General features: G+C 44.6%; 1 protein-coding gene across 3 annotated transcripts in view; it reads left to right on the forward strand.

The window, feature by feature from the left end:
* ACACA (acetyl-CoA carboxylase alpha) overlaps window positions 1-13,906 on the forward strand; it is a 510,335-nt gene that overhangs the window by 63,599 nt on the left and 432,830 nt on the right. For all 3 annotated transcript variants that reach the window (XM_040337823.1, XM_040337822.1, XM_040337824.1), the window contains 2 exons: window positions 3,655-3,761; window positions 5,663-5,773. In XM_040337823.1, the coding sequence (XP_040193757.1) occupies window positions 3,655-3,761; window positions 5,663-5,773 (218 nt within the window). The remainder of the gene's footprint in view (window positions 1-3,654; window positions 3,762-5,662; window positions 5,774-13,906) is intronic.

Raw genomic sequence — 13,906 nt, forward strand, 5'->3', positions numbered from 1 at the left:
GTTGGCAAGCGGTTCAAGCAGTTTTAAACCACTGCAGTATGCAGCACATTATGAAATACCTTAGAACAAAGGCCTCCAGCGGCGCACTGACAGGGCTTCCATCTATCCCTGGTTATCCTCCCGGTTTTCCAGACTGTGTGAATGGCCGGAACCTCAATGACGTCACTGTGGCTGGAGCTGCGATGGCAAGCCCTCGGGTTCCATCACGGTGCTCTGAAGGTCCAGCACGGTATGACAGACCTTCAGAGCGCGTGCAGCAGTGATATCACCCTTAGCCGCATCCAGGGTGAATACCACCTAAATTGTGCACGTTTAGTAATTATTAATTTTACCCACAGGTAAGTCTTATTATAGGCTTATCTGAGGGTAAAAATCACAAAGCGGACTTTACTACCACTTTGAAGTGGGTGGAAGAGACGGGGAGAATTAAACCAATAAAAATCTGACAGATTTTAAAGCCCCGTACACACGGTCGGACCTTTGTCCGACCAAAATCACATCGTAATTCTGACGGAATTCCATCAGAGTAAAAGAGAACATGTTCTTTATCTAAACTCCCATGGAATTCATCAGGATTTCCGATGGAATTACTCAGATGGGGCATACATACGGTCGAAATGTCCGATGGAAAAAGTCTGTCTGACACATCCAGGCTGGAGTTTCATTTTAACAGTGAAAGTCCCCATTATTCATATACTGGTGCTCAGGCGGACAGCCTTTGTGAGTCCAATTGAAGCTGAATCATGATGAATAGTCAACACCTTGGTAGAATGCACAAACAAATATCCTTTATTTACTAGGAACAATGCATAAAATCCACACAAAAACAATGTTGCATCTTGGCCGCTAGGCCTTAAAAAATACTGACAATGTGCCATTGGCTAGTTACCAGTAAGGTGCCTCTAATGGTGATGTCCCTTGTTGAAGGTCCAGTGGTGAGCACAGCGATCACATCGGGTCACTTGCTCTGCAACTCTTCCATTCTTTAAAAAGAATACAGTGGGCTAGATTCAGGTAGCAATTACGGCGACGTATCTCCAGATACGCTGCCGTAATTTCAAATATGCGTTGGCGTATCGTTACGCCGATTCTCAAAGGCAGATACGCTCAAAAAATATGCTTCCTCCGCCGACGTAACTTGAATGCGGCGGCGTATAATTGTGTGCAATATTACGTCGGCCGCTAGGGGCGCTTCCGTTGTTTTCGGCGGAGAATATGCAAATTACCTAGATACGCCGATTCACAAACGTACGTACGGCCGGCACAATTTATTTACGTTGTTTACGTTAGGCTTTTTCGGCGTAAGGTTGTTCCTGCTATTAGGAGGCGCAGCCAATGTTAAGTATGGACGTCGTTCCTGCTTTGAAATTTGAATTTTTTACGTGGTTTGTGTAAGTCGTTCGCGAATAGGGCTGGACGTAATTTACGTTCACGTCGAAACCAATATGTCGTTGCGGCGTACTTGGGAGCAATGCACACTGGCATATGTACACGGACGGCGCATGCGCCCTTCAGAAAACACGTCAATCACATCAGGTCATCGCACATTAGCATAAAACACGCCCCCCTTCCACATTTGAATTACGCGGGCTTACGCCGGCCCCATCTACGCTACGCCGCCGTAAGTTAGGAGGCAAGTGCTTTGTGAATACAGCACTTGCCTCTCAAACTTACGGCGGCGCAGCGTAAATACAATACGCTGCGCCGCCGTACGAATGGGCGCAGCTGCGTGAATCTAGCCCAAGGTGTTTTCTGAAGGAGGAGCTGCACAATGAGCGACCCACTGTGATTACTGTGCTGCAGCCCTGACTGTCAGTTTCACCACCAGAACTTCAGCAATGAATTCAACCCTTTGTCTTAGTACTTGTCCTGTCTCTGAGTACTCACCCATTGAGTGGGCCAGTTGGACTGAGCAGTGGGAGCTCCCTCAACTACTTGGGTCATTGGTTTGAAGACCTTTATCAGATTCTGGCTGTCGCCCTACTTTGTCAGTCCATTTCAGACTGGTCAAAACCCCTTAAAAATGATCTAATCACTCTCAAAGATGATCTCTTGCTTATAGAATGCATGGAGCAGATGGCTATAGTGTTGGTTTGTAGTACTGGTTTGCCTCATGTCAGTACATATGCATTTTTAGTCGCATGGCCACTTAGAGGCAAAAGCACCCATCTTCCTCAGCAGAAGAAACCTATTGCACATTTTAAGTGATGTATTTTTTCCTTAATGATTGACTTTAATTATGTGTGTATACGGTACTTTTATGTTTATGGATATCAGGGGTCAAGTCCTGGGGAAAAAGTGTGGGAACTCCCTCCCTAGATCCACTCCCCCACCAAAAAAAATAAATGATAAGCTCATATGCATAATTACTAAACCGCATGTTTTTTTTTCTTTGATCCACTGTACCTTAGTAATCCTTTATGTTACTGGCCACTTCCTGTATATGGATTCATCAGATAGTGTGCGGGTATTCCGTCACTTCCTCGATTCTGCAATGTCTCCTGGGAGCTTTTGTCATTGTTCCCAGGAGACATTGCGGAGGTCTGCCGCGAGTTATCGCAGGATTTAGAAATAAGCAAGTTCTTTCTAAATCCTGCGATAACTCGCGGCAGACCTCCGCAATGTCTCCTGGGAACAATGACAAAAGCTCCAAGGAGACATTGTGGTGTCGAGGAAGTGACGGAATACACTACACTACACTACACTACCCGATGAATCCATATACAGGAAGTGGCCAGTAACATAAAGGATTACGAAGGTTCGCCTGCCCCTGACAGTGACTCGAGCTGGGCATCGCCGCTTAGTGAAGGATTGGCTCGGGTGGCTCGGCTGCTCTCGGCTGCTCTAGTCCTGCAAAAGGAACTGCGTTCCTGCTGTGAAAAAAGTGCAGGAGCTCCGTTCCCACGCGTTCCCGCAGGACTTGAGCCCTGATGGATATACTGTACATTCTTTTCAGATTTATTTTGTAGCCCAGATAAAGGGGACTGTGTTGGCCCCCAAAATGCATTGGATGTTTTAAGCTTCCATATGATGAATCTATTGTTTAAACAACTTGGGCTTTTAGCATTACCTCTGGTTGTGTTATTATGTTTTGAATCATTTTTTGAATACAACAGAAGGGGATTCTTGGTGATTAGTGTTTCCAGAGTCAGTGCTCGCAAAATAATTATGTTTTCTTCTCAAATATGGTATCCCTTGCCAATAAGAAAATAAAGTTTTGCCTGGTGTCCTTCTTTAAGCTTGTGACAGGGTTACCTAAAACAAGTGCAATGATTCCTTGCACCATTCTATAGTAGCCCCAAGGCTTCTCCTGATCATGCACACAAAAAGTCTCAAGAGCAGAAATGCTATTGCAGTAAACATCGCCTTTTTACCTCTGTGCTTTATAACTCATAAATTATTATGTTGTCTAGGGATTGTCTTACTTCAGTGGATTTAGTATTCCAATAACGCATATGAAAGAACATTACAGAGCCCAAATAGTGTTACTTAATTCTGGTTCGACATGTAGACATTCCAAATTGAGTATAGCTGTTCCTACTCTTTAGCTTGTACGTGTCTTGCATACAGTGTCCAATTGGGCACAGAATGTATTTTAACCTTGTACTCAATCTTTCTGAAATTGAAGTCTACTTTCTATTTTCTAATGTTTAGGTTTAAAAGTGGAATGGCAGGAGAGTGATCTTAAAAAGCGTATATTAACTGTACCATCAGATATTTATGAAAAGGGCTATGTCAAAGACGTGGATGATGGATTAAGGGTAGGTTATTTCTAGAGTTTGATAATAAACAATTACAAAATATACATTTTTATTAACGTGGATTTCTACCCTGTTGCATTTTGAATGTGTGTTACCCATGTCTGTTTGTTTTATGATTTTGTCTAATGCCACGTACACACGATCGGTCAAACCGATGAGAACAGTCTGATGGACCATTTTCATCAGACCAAAACTGATCGTATGTGGGCCCCATTGGTTATTTATCCATAGGTTAAAAAAAAAGCAATCTTGTTTTAATTTTAACCGATGGATACCGAACCGATAGAAAAAAAACGATCGTTTGTAAGCACGTCCATCGGTTAAAAAAATCCACATGCTCAGAATCAAGTGGACGCATGCTTGGAAGCATTGAACTTAGTTTTTTTTTCAGCACGTCGTCGTGTTTTACGTCACCGCGTTCTGACACGATCGTTTTTTTTAACCGATGGTGTGTAGGCACGACTGACCATCAGTCAGCTTCATCGATTAACCGATGAAAACGGTCCATCAGACCGTTTTCATCGGATGTACCGATCGTGTGTACAGGGCATTACGTCTATCTGGCTCCTAGATGTAAGATAGATATATAGATTTGCTTAATCTATAGTCAAGGCCAGATTTTCCATCACTGAAGTCTATACGCACCCAACCATTGGTGTACAGTGCAATACCCCTCATACACATTTTCTTTTATTTTTAGTCCTATCTTAGCTTAGGTTATAGAAATAATAATGCATCAATAAGCTTGTATTCAATGATTGTATTTCTAGTGATGATGGAGAAAACAATGGTGGCCAGTGACTATATGGGGAAAATTTGCCTCTGTGACCTATAGGCACAAGTCAGCTAAGCTTAAAAGTACATTTTATCTTGACTTACAAAATTTTGATTTTGCGGACACTTTTTTGTAGTAAATTCCCCAAATAAATTTTAAAGAACAAAAACTTCTCGCAATAGTGGGAGCTTACAAAGTCCAATAGCACCTACAACAAGATTACACATTTTATGGGTAAAATATCTAATTTTCTTAAATGCTCTTTCACATTGAGGCAGTATTAAACCCCAAGTTGTAAGCTAGCTGTTTGCATTAGGCACCATGCATTTAGTAGGTACTATGTTGTTGTTGTTGCTCTTATGCTTTTTTTTGTACCCCAGACTTGCCGTTTGTACCCCAGAATTGCCTTTAACGTGTTATTATAGACTGTTCGCACATGCGCTACCTTTAGTGTTTCCCATAAATTTGTGGTCAGGAGCACATCGGTGATCTTTCGGCTACATGTCCTATGATTCCATGTGTGCTGTCATACTGCCTGCCAAAGCCCTGCCTGTACTGTTATGTTTGAGCACATCGCAGTATAAGGCAGCACTCCTGCACCTTGTTCAGGTACAGGTGTTGTGTTTAGAAATGCCCGAGTGGTGCATGTACTGCGCATGCGCCTGAGCCCGGCACAAAACCATGTGGCTGTGCCAGGATTGTACTTGTCAGGGTGCTTCCAGGGGAGCCCTGTGTGGGAAAGAAGACACCTTTGAGCAGAAAGTATGCACACCACAGTTTCAAAACCAAGGTAGGCTGCAAAGGCTGGGGGCAGGAAACAATCATTTTTGTATGCTGCTACATCTATTATTATTATTATTATTATTATTATTATTATTAGATGTTTTTATTTTATTTCATTTCATTTTATACATTTTTTTTTTTTCATGGAGGATTTAGTAACACTTTACTTTTTTTAGCCTCTGATTTAACTTCTCTGCATGTCGCTTATAAACATTGCAAAGATTTTCTATTTCATTGCAAAGTTCCATCTGCTACTGTTTTGTTGAAGCTGACAAGTGGCTTGCACCTGTTCCCTACTTTCTGGGTGCTAAGTTTTCATGCTGATTATGTTTGTTTGTTAAAGGCTGCTGAGCAAGTAGGATACCCTGTAATGATCAAGGCATCTGAAGGTGGGGGAGGAAAGGGTATTCGCAAAGTGAACGGCGCAGAAGATTTTCCCAACCTTTTTCGTCAGGTAAATTATTACATTTCAATATTAGAAAATATGCTTGCTGTTTTTGGTGTGGAGTTCTTGTTTAGTAAAGTTGACAATACAGTAAAACCTTGGATTGCGAGCATATTGCAAGCAACATGCTTGTAATCCATAGCACTTGTATATCAAAGCAAATTTCCCCATAAGAAATAATGGAAACTCAGATGATTCGTTCCACAACCATTTATTCATAAGTCCTTCAGTTTATAGTCTGCATAAAAAGATTATAGCAATGTAATTACTGTATTTATTGGCGTATAACACTCACTTTTTTACCCTGAAAATAGAGGGTAAACTGTGCCTGCGTGTTATACGCAGGGGGATGTGGAAAGTTGTTTTCCTGAAACTTCCCTCTTAAAGTTAGGGTGCGTGTTATATGCCTGCGTGTGTTATACACCGATAAATACGGTATGTAACCATAAAATGTCCATCCACAAATTGAAGCCTCCACAAGGGGATTAAAAGCAAAATCCAGCAGAAGCTACAGAGTATAAAAGAGAAGAGAGGTGCCTCTAAGTGTAGCAATATGGTTCCATTTAATGAAGGTACAACATTTAGAAACTCACATGTTGATGATTAAAACAGGTACATCGAAGTACTCAGGAGTCTGGGGTAAAGCTGTCCAGATAGACCATCCTCCTCACCACCGGCTCTCACCGCTGTCAGTCTGCAATCGTGACCGGGAAGACTACCCTGCAGTAAAGCGATCTGAAAGCGAGGCTTGAACCGCTCATGGGGCGCAGTGTGGAAGGGATGACATCAATGGTTGTGAGTAGGATGGTCTATGTGGACAGCTCTATCCCCGATGTCGGCATACTTATGCCGCGTACAGACGATCAGAAATTCCGACAAGAAAACCGTGGATTTTATTCCGACGGATGTTGGCTCAAACTTGTCTTGCATACACATGGTCGCACAAATGTCAAAAATTCCTAACGCCAAGAACACAGTGACGTACAAGACGTACAACGGCACTATTAAAGGGAAGTTCAATACCAGTCGTGTTAGTAGAGAGATGATTTGCATTTTTCAGCCTCGTGCTTTTCAGTCTTTACAGTGTGACGAATGTGCTGTCTCCATTACGAACGCTAGTTTTACCAGACCGAGCACTTGCATCTCGTACTTGATTTAGAGCATGCATGGAATTTTGTGTGTCAGAATTGTCCACACATAATCGGAATTTACGAGAACGGATTTTGTTGTCGGATAATTTGAGAACCAGTTCTCAAAATTTTTGTTGTTGGAAATTCCGACAGCAGATGTCCGATGGAACTTACACACGGTCGGAAGCTCCCATCGAACATTTATTGTCGGAAATTCTGAGCGTGTGTATGCTACATTAGGTGTGCCTGTTTTAATAATCGACCATGTAAGTTGCTAAATGTTGTACCTTCGTTAAATGTAACCATATTGCTACGGCGCCTCATGTCTCTTTTATACTCATTTGTGATATGAAGCTACTCCTATATCAAGACATCGCTTGTAAGTAAAAATGTATCAAAAAATTTGGCTTGCAAAACGTTCTCAAACCAAGTTGCGTTCAATCAAAGGTTTTACTGTACTGGTAAATAACTTGCCATGCTGTTGTAATGTGTATTACCAACACCATACTGCTTTTAGCACCAGCAATACGCAGTTAAAAAGGCACAAGCTTGTTTTGGAAAGTGTGAGCTTACGTTCAGTGCCCCCCCCTGCTTCCCTTTGGTGAACCCTTTTGTGATGGTGTAGCTTTTCAGTAGCCTATCCCAGGGCTCAAAATTTCAAGTCCTGAGCTACTAGCCAGGCCTCAAGGGTTACTCGCCATCAGTTGCCCTACCCAACCCCTACCCTGCCCCTAATCCCGCCCCTAAACACGCCCTCATATATTATCTCATGAAATTACACTTTAATGTTCTATGCAGATCTAAGTTATAAAAATATTAACAACAACTTTATCCATACCCAAAAATGCAGCCCGTGTCTGCCAGTGCATCCTGTGTCTGCCAGTGCATCCTGTGTCTGCCAGTGCATCCTGTGTCTGCCAGTGCATCCTGTGTCTGCCAGTGCATCCTGTGTCTGCCAGTGCATCCTGTGTCTGCCAGTGCATCCTGTGTCTGCCAGTGCATCCTGTGTCCGCCAGTGCATCCTGGGTCCCGGTCCCCAGTTCAGCCTGTGTGCCCAGTTCAGCCTGTGTGCCCAGTTCAGCCTGTGTGCCCAGTTCAGCCTGTGTGCCCAGTTCAGCCTGTGTCCCCAGTTCAGCCTGTGTCCCCAGTTTAGCCTGTGTCCCCAGTTTAGCCTGTGTCCCCAGTTTAGCCTGTGTCCCCAGTTTAGCCTGTGTCCCCAGTTTAGCCTGTGTCCCCAGTTTAGCCTGTGTCCCCAGTTTAGCCTGTGTCCCCAGTTTAGCCTGTGTCCCCAGTTTAGCCTGTGTCCCCAGTTTAGCCTGTGTCCCCAGTTTAGCCTGTGTCCCCAGTTTAGCCTGTGTCCCCAGTTTAGCCTGTGTCCCCAGTTTAGCCTGTGTCCCCAGTTTAGCCTGTGTCCCCAGTTTAGCCTGTGTCCCCAGTTTAGCCTGTGTCCCCAGTTCAGCCTTTGTCCCCAGTTTCAGCCTGTGCCCCCCCCCCCCCCCCCAGTTTCAGCCTGTGTTCCAGCGATCGTAGGGGATGAGAGGGGAGAGACGCCACCGCCGCCTGGCTAATAAGAGCGCTCGTGAACATGACAGCTTTCATTACAATAGCTGTGTGTTTCCCCGCCGTGCGGCGCCATATACAGCCCCTCCCCCTTGTCCGGGGAACTTTGATAGACAGATCACCGTCCCAGGATTGGATGCGTGCAAAGTCTGGCACTTATGCAGTATCAAACATTCTGGCAGTCTCCTCAATAGTAGACAGAAAACGGTCTCTGCCCTCCAATATAAAAATACAAAATGTATTATAAAAAATAACGGTAGCGCTTTACAATATAAAGTCAGACAGTACTGCAACAATACAGCTCAATACAAGAGTAAAATCGTGTTAGAAAAAACAGATCTACATGCATACATGTAACACAAACCTTGTTATTATTATTTTTGTTATACATACTCGTGGTGCCAAGGCTTGGATTGCTATTTAACAAAGAACTCAGACAATTTACTTGTTTTTTTGAATAGATTAGGGAAATGGTGCAAAGAGCAAGAGTCATGTGCAAAGTTTGGTAACTCTTATCTGCTAATTTAGTGTAGTGAGATTAGATATAAGAACCTCTGATTGCTTACTACTGATCTCTGTAATTTGTAAATTGCCACTAATCCTTTTAGTGTTTTACTGAGTAACCATTATTGCTTGGGCACATTGCTTTTACTGCGCTAATTTATATTGGACAGCTTTGTTCAGGTTTTTTTCATTAAAACATGTTTAAATCCAAGAACAAAAATTTAATATATTGCAGCTTACAAATCCTTAAACGTGGTGGCTGCATTCGTTTTCCTTTTTTGGGCTAAGTACATTTTCTGTAATACTGAAAAACGCCTCTTTATTCTGCTAGAAATCCTTTGTAATGAGCTGTGAAATCTCAAACAGAGTTACTAGCCTTTCCTGCTATCTTCTGTGAACTACAAACCCCTCTCTCCCGCGCATGCTCAAAATTACTTTTGAATTGTACATGTGTACACTCGGCCAACAAGAAAATCTTGCCAGGAATCTCGTCAGGAAAAACAACGTATTTTTCCTGACGAGAATCCCAGCCATGTTTACAGGGCTTGCTCCTTCATTCTTGTTTAGTAAAGTTGACAATACAGTCAGCGAGTCAGTGAGTAAGCGTTGCCACCTTAGGACAGGAAGTGTGTTACCCTCAGGTGAAAATAAAACCTAAGAGGCCATAAATAAACACAGTGCCTTGCGAAAGTATTCGGCCCCCTTGAACTTTGCGACCTTTTGCCACATTTCAGGCTTCAAACATAAAGATATAAAACTATTTTTTTTTTTTTGAAGAATCAACAAGTGGGACACAATCATGAAGTGGAACGAAATTTATTGGATATTTCAAACTTTTTTAACAAATAAAAAACTGAAAAATTGGGCGTGCAAAATTATTCAGCCCCCTTAAGTTAATACTTTGTAGCGCCACCTTTTGCTGCGATTACAGCTGTAAGTCGCTTGAGGTATGTCTCTATCAGTTTTGCACATCGAGAGACTGAAATGTTTGCCCATTCCTCCTTGCAAAACAGCTCGAGCTTAGTGAGGTTGGATGGAGAGCGTTTGTGAACAGCAGTTTTCAGTTCTTTCCACAGATCCTCGATTGGATTGAGGTCTGGACTTTGACTTGGACATTCTAACACCTGGATATGTTTATTTGTGAACCATTCCATTGTAGATTTTGCTTTATGTTTTGGATCATTTTCTTGTTGGAAGACAAATCTCCGTCCCAGTCTCAGGTATTTTGCAGACTCCATCAGGTTTCTTCCAGATTGGTCCTGTATTTGGCTCCATCAGTCTTCCCATAAATTTTAACCATCTTCCCTGTCCCTGCTGAAGAAAAGCAGGCCCAAACCATGATGCTGCCACCACCATGTTTGACAGTGGGGATGGTGTGTTCAGGGTGATGAGCTGTGTTGCTTTTACGCCAAACATAACGTTTTGCATTGTTGTCAAAAAGTTCAATTTTGGTTTCATCTGACCAGAGCACCTTCTTCCACATGTTTGGTGTGTCTCCCAGGTGGCTTGTGGCAAACTTTAAACGACACTTTTTATGGATATCTTTAAGAAATGGCTTTCTTCTTGCCACTCTTCCATAAAAGCCAGATTTGTACAGTATACAGGGACTGATTGTTGTCCTATGGACAGTCTCCCACCTCAGCTGTAGATCTCTGCAGTTCATCCAGAGTGATCATGGGCCTCTTGGCTGCATCTCTGATCAGTCTTCTCCTTGTATGAGCTGAAAGTTTAGAGGGACGGCCAGGCAGTGGCGGCCCGCCCATAGGGGGCGCCCGGGCGCCGCCCCCCCTCCCCCAGTCAGTAAAAAAAAAATCTAAAAAAAAAAAAAAGGTTCTTATGTGCACTGAGTCCGGGCGTCGGGCGCCGGGAAAAGCGCGGTATGGGTAGCGCCACGTCTGTGCAATCACGGGATTGCAGACGTGGCGCTACATTGGCAGCCCAAAAATGCCTTTGTGGCGCGGTCCATCGCGCCACTTGCTTCCGGCGCGATGGACTGCATTGTTATGGCTGGGCGGGTGCATCCACTATTTGTGCTCGTTCCGTCCTGACGGAAGAACAGGAAGTGACGTCCTGGAAGAACAGGAAGTGACGTCGGGACTCGGGGCGCTCAGTGCGAGTACAGGTAAGCTGAGCTATGCCGCCTGCCTCTGCCCCTCTGTAATGGACTGTTTTCTCTGCAAAGTTCGGCGGCAGCAGCTGCAGCTGTCCACCCCCCTTCTGCAAAGATTACCTGTGTTCCAATTTTTTTTTAGTGAATATTCGGCCGAAATCGCGGCACCCCCCTCCCCCCCCGGGGGGGGGGATGGGGGTGCCGCGATTTCGGCCGAATATTCACTATAAAATTTTTTTTGGAACATTTGGAATTTTTTTTTTTAGTGCACATTTGGCCGAAATCGCGGCACCCCCATCCCCCCTCAGGGGGGGGGGGGATGGGGGTGCCGCGATTTCGGCCGAATGTTCACTAGACATGATGAGCAATTAACCCAGTGCAGATGTAGGCTCATTGCAAGGGTGGATTTTTTTTTAACATTTTCATGGAGTTGGGCATAATAAATGATTTTTAATGTTCAATGCAATGCATAATCTGGGTGAAATGCCAGCCGTCAGCAGCCTGAGCCCCAGGAGAAGATGGGGAGCTACAAGTCCCAGCAGGTTATAATATAAGGCTCCTAGGTGGATGGTAGTCTTATATTATAAACCTGCTGGGACTTGTAGTTCCCCATCTTCTCCTGGGGCTCAGGTGCATGCAATCCACCATCTATGGGACTACAAGTCCCAGCAGTGAGAAAAACTGGACAAAGATGGTGGATTGCATGCACCTGAGCCCCAGGAGACGATGGAGAACTACAAGTCCCAGCAGGTTATAATATAAAGCTCCGAGGTGGATGTATGACTGGACAGTGACACAGTGGGGACAATTGGCACAGTGGCTGTGTTTGATGGCATGGTACAGTGGCTGCATTTGATGGCATGGCACAGTGGTGACAATTGATGGCACAGTGACCACAATTGATGGCATGGCACAGTGGCTGCATTTGATGGCATGGTACAGTGGCTGCATTTGATGGCATGGTACAGTGGCTGCATTTGATGGCATGGCACAGTGGCTGCATTTGATGGCATGGCACAGTGGCTGCATTTGATGGCATGGCACAGTGGCTGCATTTGATGGCATGGCACAGTGGTGACAATTGATGGCACAGTGGCCACAATTGATGGCATGGCACAGTGGTGACAATTGATGGCACAGTGACCACAATTGATGGCATGGTACAGTGGCTGCATTTGATGGCATGGTACAGTGGCTGCATTTGATGGCATGGTACAGTGGCTGCATTTGATGGCATGGCACAGTGGTGACAATTGATGGCACAGTGACCACAATTGATGGCATGGTACAGTGGCTGCATTTGATGGCATGGTACAGTGGCTGCATTTGATGGCATGGTACAGTGGCTGCATTTGATGGCATGGTACAGTGGCTGCATTTGATGGCATGGCACAGTGGTGACAATTGATGGCACAGTGACCACAATTGATGGCATGGCACAGTGGCTGCATTTGATGGCATGGCACAGTGGCTGCATTTGATGGCATGGTACAGTGGCTGCATTTGATGGCATGGCACAGTGGCTGCATTTGATGGCATGGCACAGTGGTGACAATTGATGGCACAGTGACCACAATTGATGGCATGGTACAGTGGTGACAATTGATGGCACAGTGACCACAATTGATGGCATGGTACAGTGGCTGCATTTGATGGCATGGCACAGTGGCTGCATTTGATGGCATGGCACAGTGGTGACAATTGATGGCACAGTGACCACAATTGATGGCATGGTACAGTGGTGACAATTGATGGCACAGTGACCACAATTGATGGCATGGTACAGTGGCTGCATTTGATGGCATGGTACAGTGGCTGCATTTGATGGCATGGCACAGTGGTGACAATTGATGGCACAGTGACCACAATTGATGGCATGGTACAGTGGTGACAATTGATGGCACAGTGACCACAATTGATGGCATGGTACAGTGGCTGCATTTGATGGCATGGTACAGTGGCTGCATTTGATGGCATGGCACAGTGGTGACAATTGATGGCACAGTGACCAGAATTGATGGCATGGTACAGTGGTGACAATTGATGGCACAGTGACCACAATTGATGGCATGGTACAGTGGCTGCATTTGATGGCATGGTACAGTGGCTGCATTTGATGGCATGGCACAGTGGTGACAATTGATGGCACAGTGACCAGAATTGATGGCATGGTACAGTGGCTGCATTTGATGGCATGGTACAGTGGCTGCATTTGATGGCATGGTACAGTGGCTGCATTTGATGGCATGGTACAGTGGCTGCATTTGATGGCATGGTACAGTGGCTGTGTTTGATGGCATGGTACAGTGGCTGTGTTTGATGGCATGGTACAGTGGTGACAATTGATGGCACAGTGACTGTGTTTGATGGCATGGCACAGTGGCTACGTTTGATGGCATGACACAGTGGCTGCGTTTGATGGCATGGCACAGTGGTGCGAATTGATGGAACAGTGGCTGCATTTGATGGGCACAGTGAGGCTTATATTTTTTTTTCTTCTTCGTTTGCGCCCCCCCAAAAATTTTGAGCACCAGCCGCCACTGCGGCCAGGTCTTCATAGATTTGTAGTGGTCTGATACTCCTTCCATGTCAATATTATCGCTTGCACAGTGCTCCTTGGGATGTTTAAAGCTTGGGAAATCTTTTTGTATCCAAATCCGGCTTTAAACTTCTCCACAACAGTATCTCGGACCTGCCTGGTGTGTTCCTTGTTCTTCATGATGCTCTCTGCGCTTTAAACGGACCTCTGAGTCTATCACAGTGCAGGTGCATTTATACGGAGACTTGATTACAGACAGGTGGATTCTATTTATCATCATTAGTCATTTAGGTCAACAT

Source organism: Rana temporaria, chromosome 2 (genome assembly GCF_905171775.1).
Source record: "Rana temporaria chromosome 2, aRanTem1.1, whole genome shotgun sequence".
NCBI classification, from domain to species: Eukaryota; Metazoa; Chordata; class Amphibia; order Anura; family Ranidae; genus Rana; species Rana temporaria.